Here is a 19850-nt window from a genome sequence, read left to right as displayed (position 1 = left end):
GGGATGAGATAATCTGTTTAAAGTCTATGGCTTGGAAGGAGTTGAGAGGTTTTGCAGGACGATGTGAGGGGGGATGAGACTATGTGGAGATTGAAGTCTCCTAATACAATAGCTGGGATTTCAATGTTGAGGTTGTCAGAGATGAATTCAATTATGGGGGAGGGACTGAGTTCTAGGGAGCCTGGAGGGGCATAGATAAGGCAGATTTGTAACTCTGGATATGAACAAGCCAATTTCCAGTTTGGGGGGGGGGGGGGGGGGGTCGATGTGCACAGGCTTTAGGTTTAGGTGCTTTTTGACTGCCAAGAGGAGGCCACCTCCTCTTTTCTTAGGTCTTGGAATGGAGAAAATCTTATAAGAGAGGGTAGGGAGTTGATTAAGGAGGACAATGTCAGTTTCCTTGAGCCATGTTTCTGTAATGGCACAGATCTCAGGCTTACAGTCGATAAGGAGATCATTGAGGATTGTGTTATTTTTGGAGAGGGATTGCGCATTGAATAGGATTATTGAGAGGGTAGTGAGTGCTAGAAATTGTGTTAAGGGGGGTAATGAGAATGGGGAAAAGGGACTTGCAAAGGGGAGGGGATTTGTGGTGGTATGGGAATGGGAGTCTGTTGTGTGGGTGGTGAATACAGGGGAATAGGGTGGGATGCCATTGAAAGACCAGGTGGAGATGGAGAGGGGTATGACGGTGGGTTTAGGGGGTTACTAGGCGGCGATTGGGAGGAGAGGTTGGGGGAAACCAGTTTATAAGTAATAGCCATGCAGATGATATGGAGCAATGCAATACAATACAGAGCCAGTAGCCAGTGAATGCACGGCAGTTGTAGTAATTAAATAGGCAGTAATTATAATAGGCAGTAGAGGCAGCTGTAAGATTGCAACAATGTGGGTCGCTCTGGTGGTGTTGAGGTACTGAAGAGAGCTGCAGCGTTTCAGGGGTGGTTATGGCTCATAGCTGGGTGGTAAAGGCTGGAGAAGATAAGATAGTCACTAATGAGGTTGAGTGGAGGCCAGAGGGTTAAGTCGTGTCCGTCTGTGGCCAGTGTGGGGTGATGGTGTAGTCTATGAAGTTCTGTTCAAACGGTTGAGTTGTAGAGGTGAGGGATCCCCTAGATAAGAGCTGGGTCTGTTATCTGGGGGTAAGAGACAATATGATGATGGGACATGCTAAGGGGCATGCCCCTTTGTCGCGCTCCTTAGGTGCATATAAATCCTCTTTGCCATTGAAAGTGAAGTAGCAGGCTAATTTGGTTTGCGGTAGTAACCGCTGCAACAAGCAGGATACTCCCACGCTTATTTGTGAATGCAAATCCTTTTTCCCACATTTCCTCTTGCCGTTGAAGCATACAGCAATGTTAGTCGCATTAACCATGTGTTTGTTTATTGAATAAGGTTATTAATCATCAGGTAGTAGCTGTCATTCCAGCAAGCCACCCCCATGCCTCTTCTCTTCTTTCACATCCTCTAGACTTTATGGATCCACAGTGTTTATCCCACGCCTCTTTGAAATCCTTCACAGTTTCGGTCCTCACCACTTCCTCCGGAAGGGCGTTCCAGGCATCCACAACCCTCTTCATGAAGAAATACTTCCTGACATTGGTTCTGAGTCTTCCTCCCTGGAGTTTTAAATTGTGACCCCTGGTTCTGTTGATTTTTTTCCAACGGAAAAGATTTGTCGTTGACTTTGGATCACTAAAACCTTTCAAGTATCTGAAAGTCTGAATCATATCACCCTTGTTCCTCCTTTCCTCCAAGGTATACATATTTAGATTCTTCAATCTCTCCTCATAAGTCATTCGATGAAGACCCTCCACCTTTTTCGTCACCCTTCTCTTGACCACCTCAATCCTGTCTGTCCCTTCGGAGATATGGTCTCCAGAACTGAGCACAATACTCCAGGTGAGGCCTCACCAAGGACCAGTACAAGGGGATATTCACTTCCCTTTTCTTATTCGATATTCCTCTCTATGCAGCCCAGCATTCTTCTGGCTTAAGCTATCACCTTGTCACATTGTTTTGCCGACTTCAGATCATTAGACACTATCACCCCAAGATCTCTCTCCTGCTCTGTGCACATCAGCCCTTCACCCCCCATCGAATATATTTCTTTCGGATTTCCACACCCCATATGTAGGACTGCACTTCTTGGCATTGAATCTCAGGTGCCATATCTTTTACTAGTCTTCCAGCTTCCTTAAATCCCGTCTCATTCTCTCCACTCCTTCCGGCGTGTCCACTGTGTTGCAGATCTTAGTATCATCCGCAAATAGACAGACCTTACCTTCTATCCCGTCCGTGATGTCACTCACAAAGATATTGAACAAGACCGGTCCCAAAACCGACCCTTGCGGCACTCCGCTCATCACCTCTCTCTCTTCTGAGTAAGTTCCATTTACCATCACACATTGTCTTCTGTCCTTCAACCAGTTTGCTATCCATGCCACCACCTTGGCACTCACTCCGATGCTTCTCGTTTTATTCACAAGCTTCCTGTGCGGGACCGTATCAAAAGCTTTGCTAAAATACAAGTAGATGACAACGAGTGTTCTTCCTTGATCCAATTTCTTAGTCATCCAATCAAAAAAGTCTATCAGATTCATCTGACAGGACATTCCCTTGGTGAAACCATGCTGCCTCTGGTCCAGCAATTCTGCTGCTTGTAGATAGTTCACTATTCTTTCCTTTAGCAGCTACTCCAATATTTTTCCCACCACCGAAGTGAGGCTAACCGGCCTGTAGTTACTAGTCTCCTCTCTGCTCCCACTCTTGTGAAGAGGGACCACCGCCGGTCTTCTCCAATCACTCGGCACCATTCCCGTTTCCAGGGATCTATTGAACAGGTCAAGCAGCAGAGCCACCAGGACATCTCTGAGCTCCCTCAGTATTCTGGGATGAACCTCATCACGCCCCATTGCTTTGTCCACTTTCATTTTTCCTAGCTCTTCCCATACATTCTCTTCCGTAAACAAAGTTTCATCCATTCCACTCCTCTCCAGTTTCTTGTTAACTAGCTACGCTCCTTCTCCTGGGGTCTTCTTTAGTGAACACCGAATTGAAATATTCGTTTAATATTTCTGCCATTTCTTCATCTGTCTCCAACCATTAGAACATAAGAAATTGCCATGCTGGGTCAGGCCAAGGGTCCATCAAGCCCAGCATCCTGTTTCCAACAGAGGACAAACCAGGCCACAACAATCTGGCAGTTACCCAAACACTAAGAAGATACCATGCTACTGATGCAATTAATAGCAGTGGCTGTTCCCTAAGTAAACTTGATTAATAGCCGTTAATGGACTTCTCCAAGAACTTATCTAAACCTTTTTTGAACCCAGCTATCCTAACTGCACTAACCACATCCTCTGGCAACAAATTCCAGAGCTTTATTGTGCGTTGAGTGAGAGAGAATTTTCTCTGATTAGTCTTAAATGTGCTACTTGCCAAATTCATACATTGCCCCCTAGTCTTTCTATTATTCGAAAGTATAAATAACTGAGTCACATCTACTCGTTCAAGATCTCTCATGATCTTAAAGACCTCTATCATATCCCCCCTCAGCTGTCTCTTCTCCAAGCTGAACAGCCCTAACCTCTTCAGCCTTTCCTCATAGGGGAGCTGTTCCATCCCCTTTATCATTTTGGTTGCCCTTCTCTGTACCTTCTCCATCGCAACTAGGTCCAGCTACTGAGAAAGCACATTTATGTGTTAGGGATAAACTGACTGATTTTATGGATGGAATTTCAAGAATGCACTTATCGAGAGAACGGAGCTGTCTGGTGGGCTTATAGATTCTTAGTAATGAACAAAACCAGGTAGAGTTAACATTGTATAACAGATTATGTATTATAGACAGTATTTTGTAAGTTATGCGGAATGAAATGGGAAGCCAGTGTAGATATTGTAAAGTGGGAGTGATATGATCTCTACGTGATATATTACAGAGCATTCGGGCAGTTGCGTTTTGTACAAGTTGTAGTGGATAAATCGTTGATTGTGGTAGGCCGAGATACAGAGAATTACAATAGTCCAATGCAGATAGGATTAATGTTTGAGTAATTAAACAAATCATTTGGAAGTAGTAATGGTTTGAGTTTTTTTAACATATGGATTTTGAAAAAAGATTTTTTCACTATTTCAGATATGTTAGTGTCCATTGCAAGTCTGGAGTCTATGGTTACTCCCAAATTTTTTGCATCATGTTTTATTATAATAGGTTGATTCTCGAATATAAAAGTTGAAGGTGGTTGGTGAATTGAATCTGGAATGGTTGAGAGGTAAAGTATCTCTGTTTTACTTGTGTTCAGTTTCAACCTGTTATATGAGAGTCATATTTTTATTGTAGACAAGTATGGTTGAAGTAGAGAAAAGGTTTTAGTCCAAGATTCAGTGAACGGAACTGTGAACTGAATATCATCAGTATATATTTTGAAATTTAAATCTAAACCAGCAAGAAGACGGCAGAGAAGGGAGCAAATATAGATTGAAAAGAAGAGTGGAGAGAGCCGAGCCTTGGGGAACACCTGTTGTAGTGGAATACCAGTGTGAATGTGAATTACCCATCGTGATTCTTTGCTATTTGTTATAAATGAAGAAAACCATTGTACAGCCAAGCCTGTAATACCAATCTGAGATAAGTTGGAGAGTAATATGTTATGGTTCAGGGCATCAAATGCTGAGGAAATGTCGAGCAAAACTAGTATGTAATTGGTGTTAGTCAAAGCCTCTAATGGTAGTATTAAATGATGAAATAAGCAGAGATTCTGTACTATGGCCCTTTCTAAAGCCATGTTGATCATTGTGTAAAATATTGTTTTATTCAATGTAATCGGTAATTTGATGCAGTACAACAGATTCTATAATTTTTGCGATAGATTTTGTTGTTTGTTACACTCTCTCTAGTTTTTCTGTCTTCTCAGCTGCCTTTCGTTAATCCCTCTCCCAGTTCTGATTTTCCCTGTTAAAATGTAACTTTCCAATCTTAAACTGTTTACTGTAAACCGACATGATGTTCAAAACTAATGCCGGTATATCAAATGTTTTAAATAAATAAATAGATGGTAGTGATGCAATTGGTCGATAGTTAAGTCTGAGGAATCATGTTTTTTCTTTTTACGGATAGGTAAGATAGATGTTTGTTTTAAAAAGTCAGGAAAAATGCCTTGAGATAAAGAGGCATTTACCAGATTTGATATTGATGGGGCAATGTGATCTTTTATATCTCTGAGTAGAAAACCGAAGCAAGAGTTGAAAGGGCTATTTGAGGGTTTTGATTTGGATAAAATATTGATGACTGTTTTGTCAGTGATTGAAGAAAATTCTGAGAATGAACAAGCCATTTGTGGAAGGGTAATTTTCAGAATAGGTAATGAATCAAATTCTATTGAGATGTCTTCTGTTTTCTTCCTGAAAAATGTTGCGATTTTATTGCAAAAGTCATTGGAAGTTGTAAAAGAGGATGTATCTTGTATCGTAGTTAAATCTTTTACAATTGAAAATAGTATCTTGGGATTGCCATTTGCACTTTTAATTTTTGTTGTATACCATCTACTGGTTCACCTTTATCCACGTGTTTATTAACCCCTTCAAAAAAATGAAGCAGATTTGTTAGCCAAGACTTCCCTTGGGTAAATCCATGTTGACTGTGTTCCATTAAACCATGTCTTTCTATATGCTCTACGATTTTCATCTTGAATAGTTTCCACTATTTTTCCTGGCACTGAAGTCAGGCTCATTGGTCTATAATTTCCCGGATCACCCCTGGATCCCTTTTTAAATATTGGGGTTACATTGGCCACTCTCCAATCTTCAGGTACAATGGATGATTTTAATGATAGGTTACAAATTTTAACAAATCAGAAATTTCATTTTTTAGTTCCTTCAGAACCCTGGGTATATACCATCTGGTCCAGGTGATTTGCTAGTAGTAGGCCAGATTTGTCAATCTGGCCTACTACATCTTCCATGTTCACAGTGATTTGGTTTAATTCATCTGACTCATCACCCATGAAAACCGTCTCCAGAACTGGTATCTCCCCAACATCCTCATTAATAAACACAGAAACAAAGAATTCATTTAGTCTTTCTGCAATGACCTTATCTCCTCTAAGAGCCCTTTTAACCCCTCGGTCATCTAACGGTCCAATTGACTCCCTCACCTGTTTCTTGCTTCAGATATATTTTTAAAAGTTTTTATTATGAGATTCTGTCTCTACAGCCAACTTCATTTCAAATTCTCTCTTCGCCTGTCTTATCAATGTTTTACACCTAACTTGACAGTGCTTATGTTTTATTCTATTTTCTTCAGATGGATCCTTCTTCCAATTTTTGAAGGATGTTTTTTTGGCTAAAATAACCTTTCACCTCACCTTTTAACCATGACGGTAAACGTTTTGCCTTCTTTCCATCTTTCTCAATGTATGGAATACATATGGAGTGCGCCTCTAGGATTGTATTTTTAAACAACGTCCAAGCCTGTTGAATACTTTTAACCTTTGTAGCTGCACCTTTCAGTTTTTTCTATTTTCCTCATTTTGTCAAAGTTTCCCTTTTGAAAGTTTAGTGTTAAAGCTGCAGATTTACTTATTGTCCCCCTTCCAGTTATTAGTTTAAATTTGATCATGTTTTGATCACTGTTGCCAAGTGGCCCCACCACGTTACCTCTCTCACCAAATCTGCGTTCCACTAAGAATTAAATCTAAAATAGCTCCCTCTCTTGTTGGTTCCTGAACAAATTGCTGCATGAAGCAGTCATTTATTGCATCCAGGAACTTTGTCTCTAGCAAGTCCTGATGTTGCATTTACCCAGTCAATATTGGGGTAATTGAAATCTCCCATTATTATTGCACTGCCAAATTGGTGAATAAAACGGAAAATGTCATAATGCCTCTGTATCGCTCCATGGTGAGACCGCACCTTGAATTCTGTGTACAATTCTGGTCGCCGCATCTCAAAAAAGATATAATTGCGATGGAGAAGGAACAGAGAAGGGCTACCAAAATGATAAGGGGAATGGAACAACTTCCCTACGAGGAAAGACTAAAGAGGTTAGGACTTTTCAGCTTGGAGAAGAGACGACTGAGGGGGGGATATGGTAGAGGTGTTTAAAATCATGAGAGGTCTAGAATGGGTAGATGTGAATCAGTTATTTACTCTTTCGGATAATAGACTAGGGGGCACTCCATGAAGTTAGCATGGGGCACATTTAAAACTAATCAGAGAAAGTTCTTTTTCACTCAACGCACAATTAAACTCTGGAATTTGTTACCAGAGGATGTGGTCAGTGCAGTTAGTATAGCTGTGTTTAAAAAAGGATTGGATAAGTTCTTGGAGGAGAAGTCCATTACCTGCTATTAAGTTCACTTAGAGAATAGCCACTGACATTAGCAATGGTAACATGGAATAGACTTAGTTTTTGGGTTCTTGCCAGGTTCTTATGGCCTGGATTGGCCACTGTTGGAAACAGGATGCTGGACTTGATGGACCCTTGGTCTGACCCAGTATGGCATTTTCTTATGTTCTTAAATTTCATCTGCCATTTGGATGCCCAATTTTCCAGTCTCACAAGGTCTTCCTGCAATTTATCACAATCTGCTTGTGATTTTACTACTCTGAACAATTTTGTGTCATCTGCAAATTTGATTATCTCACTCGTCTTATTTCTTTCCAGATCATTTATAAATATATTGAAAAGTAAGGGTCCCAATACAGATCCCTGAGGCACTCCACTGTCCACTCCCTTCCACTGAGAAATTGTCCATTTAATCCTACTCTGTTTCCTGTTTTTTTAGCCAGTTTGCAATCCACGAAAGGACATCGCCACCTATCCCAGGACTTTTTACTTTTTCCTAGAAGCCTCTCATGAGGAACTTTGTCAAACATTGCATTAGAATTAGGGCATCCCGACAGTGAGGTTCCAGTAATTAGAAAAGTAGTCCAAGTGCCTGTAACTAAAAACTCACCTGAGCTAAAAAATTCTAACTTATCCCTATCAATTAAAAAGCAGAATAAAAATACAAACAAAAAACAAACTTTGAAATGTTTGTATGCTAATGCCAGAAGTCTAAGAAGTAAGATGGGAGAATTAGAATGTATAGCAGTAAATGATGACATAGACTTAATTGGCATCTCAGAGACATGGTGGAAAGAGGATAACCAATGGGACAGTGCTATACCGGGGTACAAATTATATCGCAATGACAGAGAGGAGCACTCGGGAGGAGGTGTGGCGCTTTATGTCCGGGATGGCATAGAGTCCAACAGGATAAACATCCTGCATGAGACTAAATACAAAATTGAATGTTTATGGGTAGAAATCCCTTGTGTGTCAGGGAAGACTACAGTGATAGGGGTATACTACCGTCCACCTGGTCAAGATGGTGAGATGGACAGTGAAATGCTAAGAGAAATTAGGGAAGCTAACCAAATTGGTAGTGCAGTAATAATGGGAGACTTCAATTACCCCAATATAGACTGGGTAAATGTATCATCGGGTCACGCTAGAGAGATAACGTTCCTGGATGGAATAAATGATAGCTTTATGGAGCAATTGGTTCAGGAACAGACGAGAGAGGGAGCAATTTTAGATCTAATTCTCAGTGGAGCACAGGACTTGGTGAGAGAGGTAACGGTGGTGGGGCCGCTTGGCAATAGTGATCATAATATGACCAAATTTGATTTAATGACTGGAAAAGGAACAGTGTGCAAATCCAAGGCTCTCGTGCTAAACTTTCAAAAGGGAAACTTTGATAAAATGAGAAAAATTGTTAGAAAAAAACTGAAAGGAGCAGCTACAAAAGTAGAAAATGTCCAAGAGGCATGGTCATTGTTAAAAAATACCATTCTAGAAGCACAGTCCAGATGTATTCCACACATTAAGAAAGGTGGAAAGAAGGCAAAACGATTACCGGCATGGTTAAAAGGGGAGGTGAAAGAAGCTATTTTAGCCAAAAGATCTTCATTCAAAAATTGGAAGAAGGATCCAACAGAAGAAAATAGGATAAAGCATAAACATTGGCAAGTTAAATGTAAGACATTGATAAGACAGGCTAAGAGAGAATTTGAAAATAATTTGGCTGTAGAGGCAAAAACTCACAGTAAAAACTTTTTTAAATATATCCAAAGCAGAAAGCCTGTGAGGGAGTCAGTTGGACCGTTAGATGATCGAGGGGTTAAAGGGGCACTTAGAGAAGATAAGGCCATCGCGGAAAGATTAAATGATTTCTTTGCTTCGGTGTTTACTGAAGAGGATGTTGGGGAGGTACCCGTAATGGAGAAGGTTTTCATGGGTAATGATTCAGATGTACTGAATCAAATCACTGTGAACCTAGAAGATGTGGTAGGCCTGATTGACAAACTGAAGAGTAGTAAATCACCTGGACCGGATGGTATACACCCCAGAGTTCTGAAGGAACTAAAAAATGAAATTTCAGACCTATTAGTAAAAATTTGTAACTTATCATTAAAATCATCCATTGTACCTGAAGACTGGAGGATAGCAAATGTAACCCCAATATTTAAAAAGGGCTCCAGGGGCAATCCGGGAAACTACAGACCGGTTAGCCTGACTTCAGTGCCAGGAAAAATAGTGGAAAGTGTTCTAAACATCAAAATCACAGAACATATAGAAAGACGTTTAATGGAACAAAGTCAGTATGGCTTAACCCAGGGCAAGTCTTGCCTCACAAATCTGCTTCACTTTTTTGAAGGAGTTAATAAACATGTGGATAAAGGTGAACCGGTAGATATAGTATACTTGGATTTTTTAGAAGGCGTTTGACAAAGTTCCTCATGAGAGGCTTCTAGGAAAAGTAAAAAGTCATGGGATAGGTGGCGATGTCCTTTCGTGGATTGCAAACTGGCTAAAAGACAGGAAACAGAGAGTAGGATTAAATGGGCAATTTTCTCAGTGGAAGGGAGTGGACAGTGGAGTGCCTCAGGGATCTATATTGGGACCCTTACTTTTCAATATATTTATAAATGATCTGGAAAGAAATACGACGAGTGAGATAATCAAATTTGGGGATGACACAAAATTGTTCAGAGTAGTTAAATCACAAGCAGATTGTGATAAATTGCAGGAAGACCTTGTGAGACTGGAAAATTGGGCATCCAAATGGCAGATGAAATTTAATGTGGATAAATGCAAGGTGATGCATATAGGGAAAAATAACCCATGCTATAATTACACAATGTTGGGTTCCATATTAGGTGCTACAACCCAAGAAAGAGATCTAGGTGTCATAGTGGATAACACATTGAAATCGTCGGTGCAGTGTGCTGCGGCAGTCAAAAAAGCAAACAGAATGTTGGGAATTATTAGAAAAGGAATGGTGAATAAAACGGAAAATGTCATAATGCCTCTGTATCGCTCCATGGTGAGACCGCACCTTGAATACTGTGTACAATTCTGGTCGCCGCATCTCAAAAAAGATATAATTGCGATGGAGAATGTACAGAAAAGGGCTACCAAAATGATAAGGGGAATGGAACAAATCCCCTATGAGGAAAGAGTAAAGAGGTTAGGACTTTTCAGCTTGGAGAAGAGACGACTGAGGGGGGATATGATAGAGGTGTTTAAAATCATGAGAGGTCTAGAACGGGTAGATGTGAATCGGTTATTTACTCTTTCGGATAGTAGAAAGACTAGGGGGCACTCCATGAAGTTAGCATGGGGCACATTTAAAACTAATCGGAGAAAGTTCTTTTTTACTCAACGCACAATTAAACTCTGGAATTTGTTGCCAGAGAATGTGGTTAGTGCAGTTAGTATAGCTGTGTTTAAAAAAGGATTGGATAAGTTCTTGGAGGAGAAGTCCATTACCTGCTATTAAGTTCACTTGGAGAATAGCCACTGCCATTAGCAATGGTTACATGGAATAGACTTAGTTTTTGGGTACTTGCCAGGTTCTTATGGCCTGGATTGGCCACTGTTGGAAACAGGATGCTGGGCTTGATGGACCCTTGGTCTGACCCAGTATGGCATTTTCTTATGTTCTTGTGTTCTAACTTCAGTTAGCCAGAGTGACTCACTGCTCTCTTGATTAACAAATGTTGGTCCCTATTCAAACCCAATCACACTACATCAACACCTTTCCAAGGTGAGTACCTGAGCTGAACTATTCAACTTTTTTACTTAGGTATACACTGCTCCTAGCTTATTTCTAGCTTCTGGCTACTTTTTGTGGATTTTCTTTTTTTTCAGTACAAACACTCAGTTCTTTAAAAGTCTGCAGAACACTCAGTTCTGCAGACTTTTAAAAATAAACACACTACCTACTGCTTACTAGCTACCTTATTGACTGACTATTTAAAAATACAAACAGTCTAACATGTTTGTTCACTGCCTTTCTGACTATTAAAGGCACAAACACACTAAATAAATTCCCAGATAGTTAACTTTGCCCCAATACTTTTAAAAAAGACAATGTCCCAAGCAAAAACTTACTGATTCCTTTCAGCCACCAGCAAGGTGATCCTCTCCAGTCCACGTCCAGCAGATTAAAGTCTCCAACAATCACCACTTCTCCCTTCTTACTCATCTTTTGGATGTCTTCAATCAGATCTCTGTCTAGTACTTCCATTTGATTTGGAGGCCTGTAAACCACGCCAATAAAACGGATGTCCCATCATTTTTTTAGGATGGTCCAGAAAGCTGCTTCTTTGCCCCATTTACCCTGCAGCTCGAATGCTTGGATATTGTTTTTGACGTAAGGAGCCACTCCTCCCCCTTTTCTGTCCTCTCTGTCCTTTCTTAATAAGTTATGTCCCGGTATGGACATTCCATGAAGTTAGCAAGTAGCACATTTAAGACTAATCGGAGAAAATTCTTTTTCACTCAATGCACAATAAAGTTCTAGAATTTGTTGCCAGAGGAGGTGGTTAGTGCAGTTAGTGTAGCTGGGTTCAAAAAAGGTTTGGATAAGTTCTTGGAGGAGAAGTCCATTAATGCCTATTAATCAATTATACTTAGGGAATAGCCACTGCTATTAATTGCATCAGTAGCATGGGATCTTCTTAGTGTTTGGGTAATTGCCAGGTTCTTGTGGCCTGGTTTTGGCCTCTGTTGGAAACAGGATGCTGGGCTTGATGGACCCTTGGTCTGACCCAGCATGGCAATTTCTTATGTTCTTATGGTAGTATCCCAATCATGTGAATCCGTGAACCACGTCTCCGTGATAGCAGCAATGGCCAAGTCCGCCTCCACTATTAGGGCTTGCAGGTCAGGGATTTTATTGCCCAAACTACGAGCATTTGTGCACATAGCTTTCCAGCAGTTCTGGTACAGGTTAATGCTTTTCTTGGACTCTCTGTTACTTATTTAGCTGACTTTTGTTATCCACTTTGCATTTTTTTATTCCATTTGTATTTGGGGGGTGACATTCTAATGTCCTACTGTCACTGACTGTTTGAATAGCATTTCTGCTGGCCGATGATCCTGAGAGGCCTTTAACTGTATAGTGTTTCCCTCGCTGAGTTCCCAGATTAGTGCCTCTGATGACAGTCATCCAGCATAGTGAGCTCTTTCTTCTGGTTACTGATTGTATTATGGAATTACTGTATGCCTTGGGTTTCTTCTTTCTTTTCAGATAACACTTCAATCTCTTTCTCAAGAACTTCTTCAGTATTTTAATACAGAGAAGGCGTTTTGTACTTGTGTCACTTGATACATTGTGTGTCTCCGCATCACAGGTCTAATTCTACCAGAGCCCACTGTAATCCTGTTGTTTTTTGAGTTCCTTAATACCCTGTATGAGTGGGGGGGGGGGGGGTAGATTTGTGGGCTGCACAGCTGTCAATAACGGGTGTCTGTGGGTCACAGGTCTTATCCTGCCTGAGCCCACTGTAAACCCCTTTTTCCTTGACGTTTGGTTTTTCTGTGGTACTGGGGAATTAATTCCTGAATAATGTAAAGTGGGTGAAACGTTCTTTATTGCAGCTAATTCAGCTTTAACTTCAGCCAGCTCCTTTTTCAAGGAACAGAGTTCTGAACAAATGGGGCAGGCCCTAAGTTTCCAGATGATTTCCCTCAGAATAAAGGCTCCACAATAGTTACATTGGATTGTCCTCATTTTTGGTAAATGTATTTGATGGATAACACCTAAGGAAATACCAATTTACTAATTTATCTTGTTGCCAATTATGTATTTAGGCAGACAATATCAGAAAAGTAAACCTAGGGGTGGGTGGGCAGAGGAGTAGGGTGGGAGGGAGTTAAACAGTTAACCCTTGATCAAAATCCCTGCTGGCTCTGAGTCAGCAGCCCCCACTCTAGTTAGGGCAGCGCTGTTTCTGGAATTTTCTGTCCTTACTTTAAAGGAACCCTGAGTAAATTTATGCCCAATATTGATATCTAAACGGAGATTAGTAGTGCCAGCTAAATCCAAAGAGATTTTATCTAATTTAAAGCTAGTTTGTTTGTTTGTTCTTGAATCTTAAAGAAAACCAACAGCAATTTAAAAACAATGTCAATATGTAGAAAGAGAGAGATTCTATTAATGCATAGACAGCAATATATTATTATTATTATTATTAGACAGATGGACTTAGCTTCCTGCCCTCGGCTGCCGAATGATTGTCAGTGGGGGCTCCGGGTCCCAGGGGGTTACTGGTAAGTGTTCATCCAGTCCCTAGATTTAGATGCGTATGTTCTTACTTGAGTTCAGTGTTTCTTGTTGGTTGAGTACAGTAATGGCCGACTGGTTTTTGCTATCTGTCCACAGTTGCTTTTGAAGAGAATACAGGCAGGCTGGGGTCACTGCAGGGCTTATATATACTGTGACGTCAGCTTGCTCTGTCTCCATCTGCTGGCAGGACAGCATAAACCCACTGGCCCTGTGTCCATCTGTCTACCCTAAGGAAAACAAAATTCAGGTAAGTAGTAGTTTCTCCTTTTATTTCACTCAATGCCCAATTAAACTATAGTTTTTTTTTTGTCAAAGGATGTTGCAAAAAGAGAGCTGAGCTTAAAAAAGGGTTTAAATGAGTTCCTGGTTAAAAAAAAAAAAAATCCATAAACTATTAGCCACTGCTTCTCCCTAGTTATGGATGAGAAGAAAGGAATCTATTATTTGGGATGCAGTCAGGTACTTGTGACCTGAGTTTGCCACTGTTGGAGGCAGAATGATATGATCTGGCCCAATATGGCATTTCTAATGTAAATAATGGTTTGAAACACTACATGTTTGTTTGTTTTTCCTTGTTCTGAGCAGATCCGCAGCTGAGGCATCTGATTGGTGGAGATGGAGTTTCCAGACTTGGGAAAGCATTGCTCTGAGCCCACCTGTAAACAGCTGGGTAAGAAGTCGTCATGGGCCCTGTAGCCCTTTCCCTCATACAAAGTGCTCTACAAGCTAATGACAGCTGAGAGAAACTTAAGATACGCAGAGCATTGCCTTGCTGTTTAAAAATGCTGAAACAGCAAAAAGAAAAAAAAAGGGTGAATTCAGACTCTGGGCAGGAGCAGGGAGGCACAGATGGGAAAGATGTTCCCATTCTGCCGATTTCTGGGTCCTCTCAACCTTTGGCTGGTGCCTCCAGGCCTTTTTCTACAGACTTTGTGTTGCTTTTATATGAGGTCTATTTAGCTAAGCAGGGGGCAGCTGCGTCCAGTTTGGGGAGGTTCCAGACCTGAACAGTCAGTGAGGAAGCTAGCTTCTGTCTGTTTTGTTGGGCCCTTTTCCATCTCTAGGAGTCACAGTGGATGAGTTACAAGTCTCTTGAGGGGCCGGGGGTGCCTCCGGCGGTTGATCCGGATCTGGTAGATGATCTGGAAGAAATTCCGGTTTCTGAAGGAGATGACACTGAGGTGGTCTTTTTTGTAAGGAGGAGCCTAGGGCTTTTGATTCTTCAGGTTCTTAAGGAGCTCAGTCTTACTACAGAACCTTATCAGCCAGAAGGATGTTAGGGTTCATTAACTGGTTGGCGGATGTGTCGTCCAAGTCTCAGTTGGGGGTCTGCCATTCAAAGGCCGGCTCTTTTTTGGCGAGGACCTGGAGTGGTTGACAATAGAATCTGGGTGAGAATAAGGTGCACAGGTTGCCAGAGGATAAGCCTAAGGGCAAGAGGTTCTTTAAGGCTCAGTCCCATTTTTGGGATAATAGGAGCTCCCATTGTCCGGCAATGGGAGCTCTAGGTCCGCAGAAGCAGTTCTCTCTCAGGGGACAATCCTGGGGTCAGTCCTTTCGAGGGAGCCGTACACCTTTTCGGGACTCCACCTGTGGTGGCACAGCTGGGGCTAAGACCTCGCATGAAGCAAGGCTGGTCCACTCCCATCATTCCTGTCGTAGGAGGTCACTTGGTGCGAATTTACAGGGAGTGGGCCAAAATAAGCAAGGATCAGTGGATTCTCAGTGTAATAAAAATGGCTACATGTTAGAATTTGCTCGTCCTGTCAGAGATTTATTTCTGCTTTTCCCTTGCGAGCCCTTGGACAAGCAACTTTTGGTTTGCGAGACGCTGGACTGGTTGCAGAAGCTAGGTGCAGTAATTCTGATCCCCCATGAGGAGTGAGGAACCAAGAGTCGGGCAGTGGCCCAGAGGCTCAAAAGTTGATTCTTTGGGTGGAGCAACAACACTTGGAGAGGATAGTGGCATCTCACATCACAGGGATCGGCAACATCCAAGTGGATTTTCTGAGTTGCAGACTATTGGATCCAGAGAATGGGAGCTGTCAGACGATGATGCAATTCATCCACGAGAGGTGGGGCTGACCCCAGGTAGATCTAATGGTGATACGACAAAATGCCAAGGCATTATGATTTTTCAGCCAGTGAAGGGATCATGGGGCTGAGGGCGTCAGTGCTCTGGAGATTCCTTGGCCTCCGGAGGTTCTACTCTACATTTTTCCTCCTTTACCTCTAGTAGGCAAGAGGTTGCGGCGGGTAGAGACACACCCAGGTGAATTAATTTTGGTGGCTCTGGAGTGGCCCCGACAGCCTTGATTCGTGGATCTAGTCAACTTGGCCGCTATGCTTCAGCCATCTGGCGGATCTCCTTTGTTAGGGGCCCATATTTTTGGACCAAGCTGCACACTTTTGTGTAGCTGCATGGCTTTTGAGAGGCTGCGATTTGAGATGCAGGGGATTCCAAAGCGGTTATTGCTACTCTGTTACAGGCTAGGCGAAAGTCTACTTATCTTTCGTATGTATGGATCTGGAAGGTTTTTGAAACCTGGTGTATCGCTAATGGGGTGCAAGCTCTAAAAGCTTCGGTGTCTAATTTTGTTTTTTCTTCAAGAGGTTTTGTCAGGGGTTTGGCCTTTAACTCTCTTAGGGTCTAGGTGGCTGCTCTAGGTTGTCTTCGAGGTAAAGTAGAGGGTTCTTCCCTGTCTTCTCATCTGGATGTAGTTCGGTTTCTTGGGGGGAGCAAAGAATTTCCACCTGCCGGTAAGGAGAGTTTGTCCATCCTGGAATCTTAATCTCGTCCTCAGGGGTTTGTGTGAGGCTCCCTTCGAACCGCTAAAGAGAGCAACTTTTAAGGATTTGACCCTTAAAGTCATTTTCCTGGGGGCCATATGTTCAGCAAGGAGAATTTCCAAGTTAGAGGCTTTGTCTTGCCATGATCGGGTAATAGGACTAGGGAGCACTCCATGAAGTTAGCAAGTAGCACATTTAAAACTAATTGGAGAGCACTGAGGAGAGGATCACCTTGCTGGTGGCTGAAAGGAATCATAAAATTTTGCTTGGACATTTTTTTAAAAGCATTGGGGAGAAGTAAACTATTGGGGTATATTATTTAGTGTGTTTGTGGTTTTAATAGTCAGGCAGCTAATGAGCAGAAGTTAGTGTGTTTGTATTTCCCAATCCCGCCATGGCTTTCCCACCCACCCCAGCTCATCCTTTAATTTATAGGCAGGTGCCAGTTTCACACTAAAAAAAAACAAAACAGCGTTTTCCCTGTACGTACCTGGATCAGTCCAGACTCCTGGGTTTTGCCTCCCTCCAGCAGATGGAGACACAGAAGTTTTTACAGACTCTGTCCTATACCCCTGGGGTGCCACCTAAAGTCTGTCAGTATTTCTCTGTCTCCAGCAGATGGTGGAGGTGCAAAACCTTGAGTCTGGGTTAAGTGGTAGAACTGGATTTTTTCTTTGATTGAAAGAAAAAAAAATTAATAAGTTAGTTGATATTGCAGTAGGTGGTGTTTGTAAAAAATATAATAAATAAATAAATAGTAGGAATCAGGCAGAGACCTGTTTAGCCTCCCAGGGGGTTGCGAGGACCTGGTGGGACCATCTCCCCTAGTGGCAGAGGCTCCAGAGCAGAGGGTTGGGAACCCTGCCATTGCCAGCGGCTGAGGGTGATACCGGGGGACCCAATTCACTTACCCTCAGCGGGGACCGCACAAAAAGGGGGAAAAAAAAACCGGCAAAGTTGGAGGTATTTATTTTGTACTTCTCACCGATCTAGCAGTCACTGCTGTTCCCCTCGCCCTCCCGATGCCGATTTCGCCATCCGTTTTCGCACCGAAGAGCCCCCGCGGGCCTGTTTTCGCCACGGCTCTTTTTTCGGATTAAACTTAAATCGAGGCCGGGGATCATGCCTCGTGGGGCGGCCTGTTCCGCGCGCAGCTGTCGCATGCCGGGATTTGCACAGCTTGCTTGTCGGGAGGAGAGAGGCCGTCAAGGCAAACAGTTTAGCACAAAGCTGCAGGGGACAGCTCCAAGACGCGCCGGGAGCCTGAGAGGCCCAATCAGCAGCGTTGGCCTCTGGTTGCCTTTCAACTGAGTGCGGGGACTGAGGCCTTGCTAAAGACCTTTTGGGACCAAGAAAGGGGCAGCACTGGGGGAGGGGAGCTACCCACCTCTGCTTTCACCAAGGCCGTCTGCCCCTGGAGAGGGGGGGGGGGCGATATTCCAGCCAATCAAGATGATTTCTCCGAGGAAGGGCAGGAAAAAGACTCGGATGGGTCTTCTCCTTCATTCTCAGAGTTCATTATGTTGATGCACAAAGTATGCAAGGCCTGAAAGGAGGCGAAGAGCCACCATAGCAGGGTCCCACGACAGCTTTTAAAGTTAGCGGGCGCAGGGATGGGATCCTCCTCACATAAATGCACCAAATCGCCATGCGGAAGGAAGAGCCCCAAGGCAAAGGGTCCTCTCTGGTCTCTCGCCTGTTGGGGATAGTTCAGATTCGGACACCTCGGATGAGGGTCAGTCTCTTCTGCAAGCCCCTGGTTGAAGGGCTGGATGCGGACCCGGATCAGCAGTTCCAGCCAGCCAAAGGTGGCCCCTATGGTAGAAGGCGATGACCCCAAAGTGGTAGTCTCTTCTGGGAAGATGAACTCGGGCCCCTTATTCCAGCCATTCTGGAAGAACTAAGCATCGAAGTTCCTCCAGAGGATTCCTGGTTTGGGGCCATGGATCCGGTGATGGTGGTGCTCAGGGGTCCGGCTCGCTCCTTTCCTTTTCATATGTCAGTGACGGATCTTTTGTTCAAGGAATGGGATACTCCAGAACTTGGTTTGAAAGTGAGTCGAGCGATGGACAAGCTGTACCTGCTTCCGGAGGAGGCTCTGTACTTGCTCAAAGTCCCCAAGGTGGATGCCACGGTCTCGGCAGTAATAAAGAAGACCATTATACCAGTCACGGGAGCCACTGCCCTGAAGGATTTACAGGATCGTAAATTGGAGCTACATTTGAAGAAGATAGTTGAAGTGGCGGCTTTGGGGGTCCACGCAGCTATTTGCAGTAGCTTTGCACTGCGAGCCAGTCTCCACTAGGTACAGGATTTTCAGGCAGCAGCATCCCTCTCCGACAATGAAGCGATGCGAGCCGGCCATCTAGAGGCTGTGGTGGCGTACAGTTCAGATGCACTGTATGATCTGTTATGAACTTCAGGCAGAAACATGGCCTCGGCTGTCTCAGCTCGCAGGCTCCTCTGGCTTAGGAACTGGTCTGCGGATGTCTCATCTAAGGCGCAGCTGGGTTCCTTACCCTTCAAAGGTAAGTTGCTGTTTGGGCAACAATTGGAGGACAAGATCAAGTCTCTGGGGGACACCAAGGTCCATTGGTTGCCGGAGGATAGACCCAGATCGAGAGGTTCCTTGCCTCAGAGGCGAGATTTTGGGGGGATGGCCATCTTCGCTTCTCCCAGTCCACCGTGTCTTTTCGTCAGGGGACTGGCCGCCAATCTTCTTGGAACCAGTCCTTTCGATGCCGCCAAACAGCCAGAGACGGAGTCCCACAGTCTCATGGGGGGACCAAGTCCACACAATGAAGCGAGGCCAGTCCACTCTTCCGTTCCAAGGATCGGGGGGAAGATTCACTCCTTGTGACCTTGGGCAAGTCACTTTACCCTCCATTGTCTCAGGTACAAAAACTTAGATTGTAAGCCCTCTGGGGATAGAAAAATACCTACAGTACCTGAATGTAAACCGATGTGATATCTCAATTGAGATCAAATGCTGGTATATAAAAATAATAAAAAAAAATAATAAAGATTGTCCCTGTTCCTAGGAGTGGACCAACTTGAAATCAGATCAATGGGTCCTAAGTATAATAGAGCACGGCTATGTTTTAGATTTTGCGTGACCAATCAAGAACCATTACATAGTGTCCCCTTGCACGTGCCACCAAAAGTGGCGGGCGGTGCAAGCCACTCTTCAGCGCTTACAGGACCTGGGCGCCATAGTTCCAGTGCTCGAAGGACAGCTCAGACTCGGTAGCTACTTGATCTACTTCGTGGTGCCCAAGAAGGAAGGCACTTTCCGCCCTATCCTCGATTTAAAAAGGGTCAGTCGCGCTCTAAAGGTACCTCTTTTCGAATGGAAACTCTTCACTCTGTGATAGTCAGTTCCCAAAGGGGAATTTCTGGCGTCTTTGGACCTGACGGAAGCTTACTTGCACATACCTA

General features: G+C 43.3%; 1 protein-coding gene across 5 annotated transcripts in view; it reads left to right on the top strand.

Annotated features, from left to right (window-relative positions):
* The window catches only part of ZFAND2B (zinc finger AN1-type containing 2B), a 139680-nt gene that overhangs the window by 22233 nt on the left and 97597 nt on the right, over window positions 1-19850 (top strand). For 3 of the 5 annotated variants that reach the window (XM_029604977.1, XM_029604978.1, XM_029604981.1), the window contains exon 2: window positions 14208-14292. In XM_029604977.1, coding sequence (XP_029460837.1) covers window positions 14238-14292 — 55 coding nt within the window. In that variant the 5' untranslated portion in view covers window positions 14208-14237. Of the gene's footprint in view, window positions 1-13289; window positions 13607-13845; window positions 13870-14207; window positions 14293-19850 lie in introns of those variants that run through there. The other 2 variants (XM_029604979.1, XM_029604980.1) reach the window with 2 other exon arrangements.

Source organism: Rhinatrema bivittatum, chromosome 6 (genome assembly GCF_901001135.1).
Source record: "Rhinatrema bivittatum chromosome 6, aRhiBiv1.1, whole genome shotgun sequence".
In the NCBI taxonomy this organism is placed as follows: domain Eukaryota; kingdom Metazoa; phylum Chordata; class Amphibia; order Gymnophiona; family Rhinatrematidae; genus Rhinatrema; species Rhinatrema bivittatum.
The sequence above is the reverse complement of the archived record's forward strand: the minus strand, read 5'-3'. Positions and strand labels throughout refer to the sequence as shown.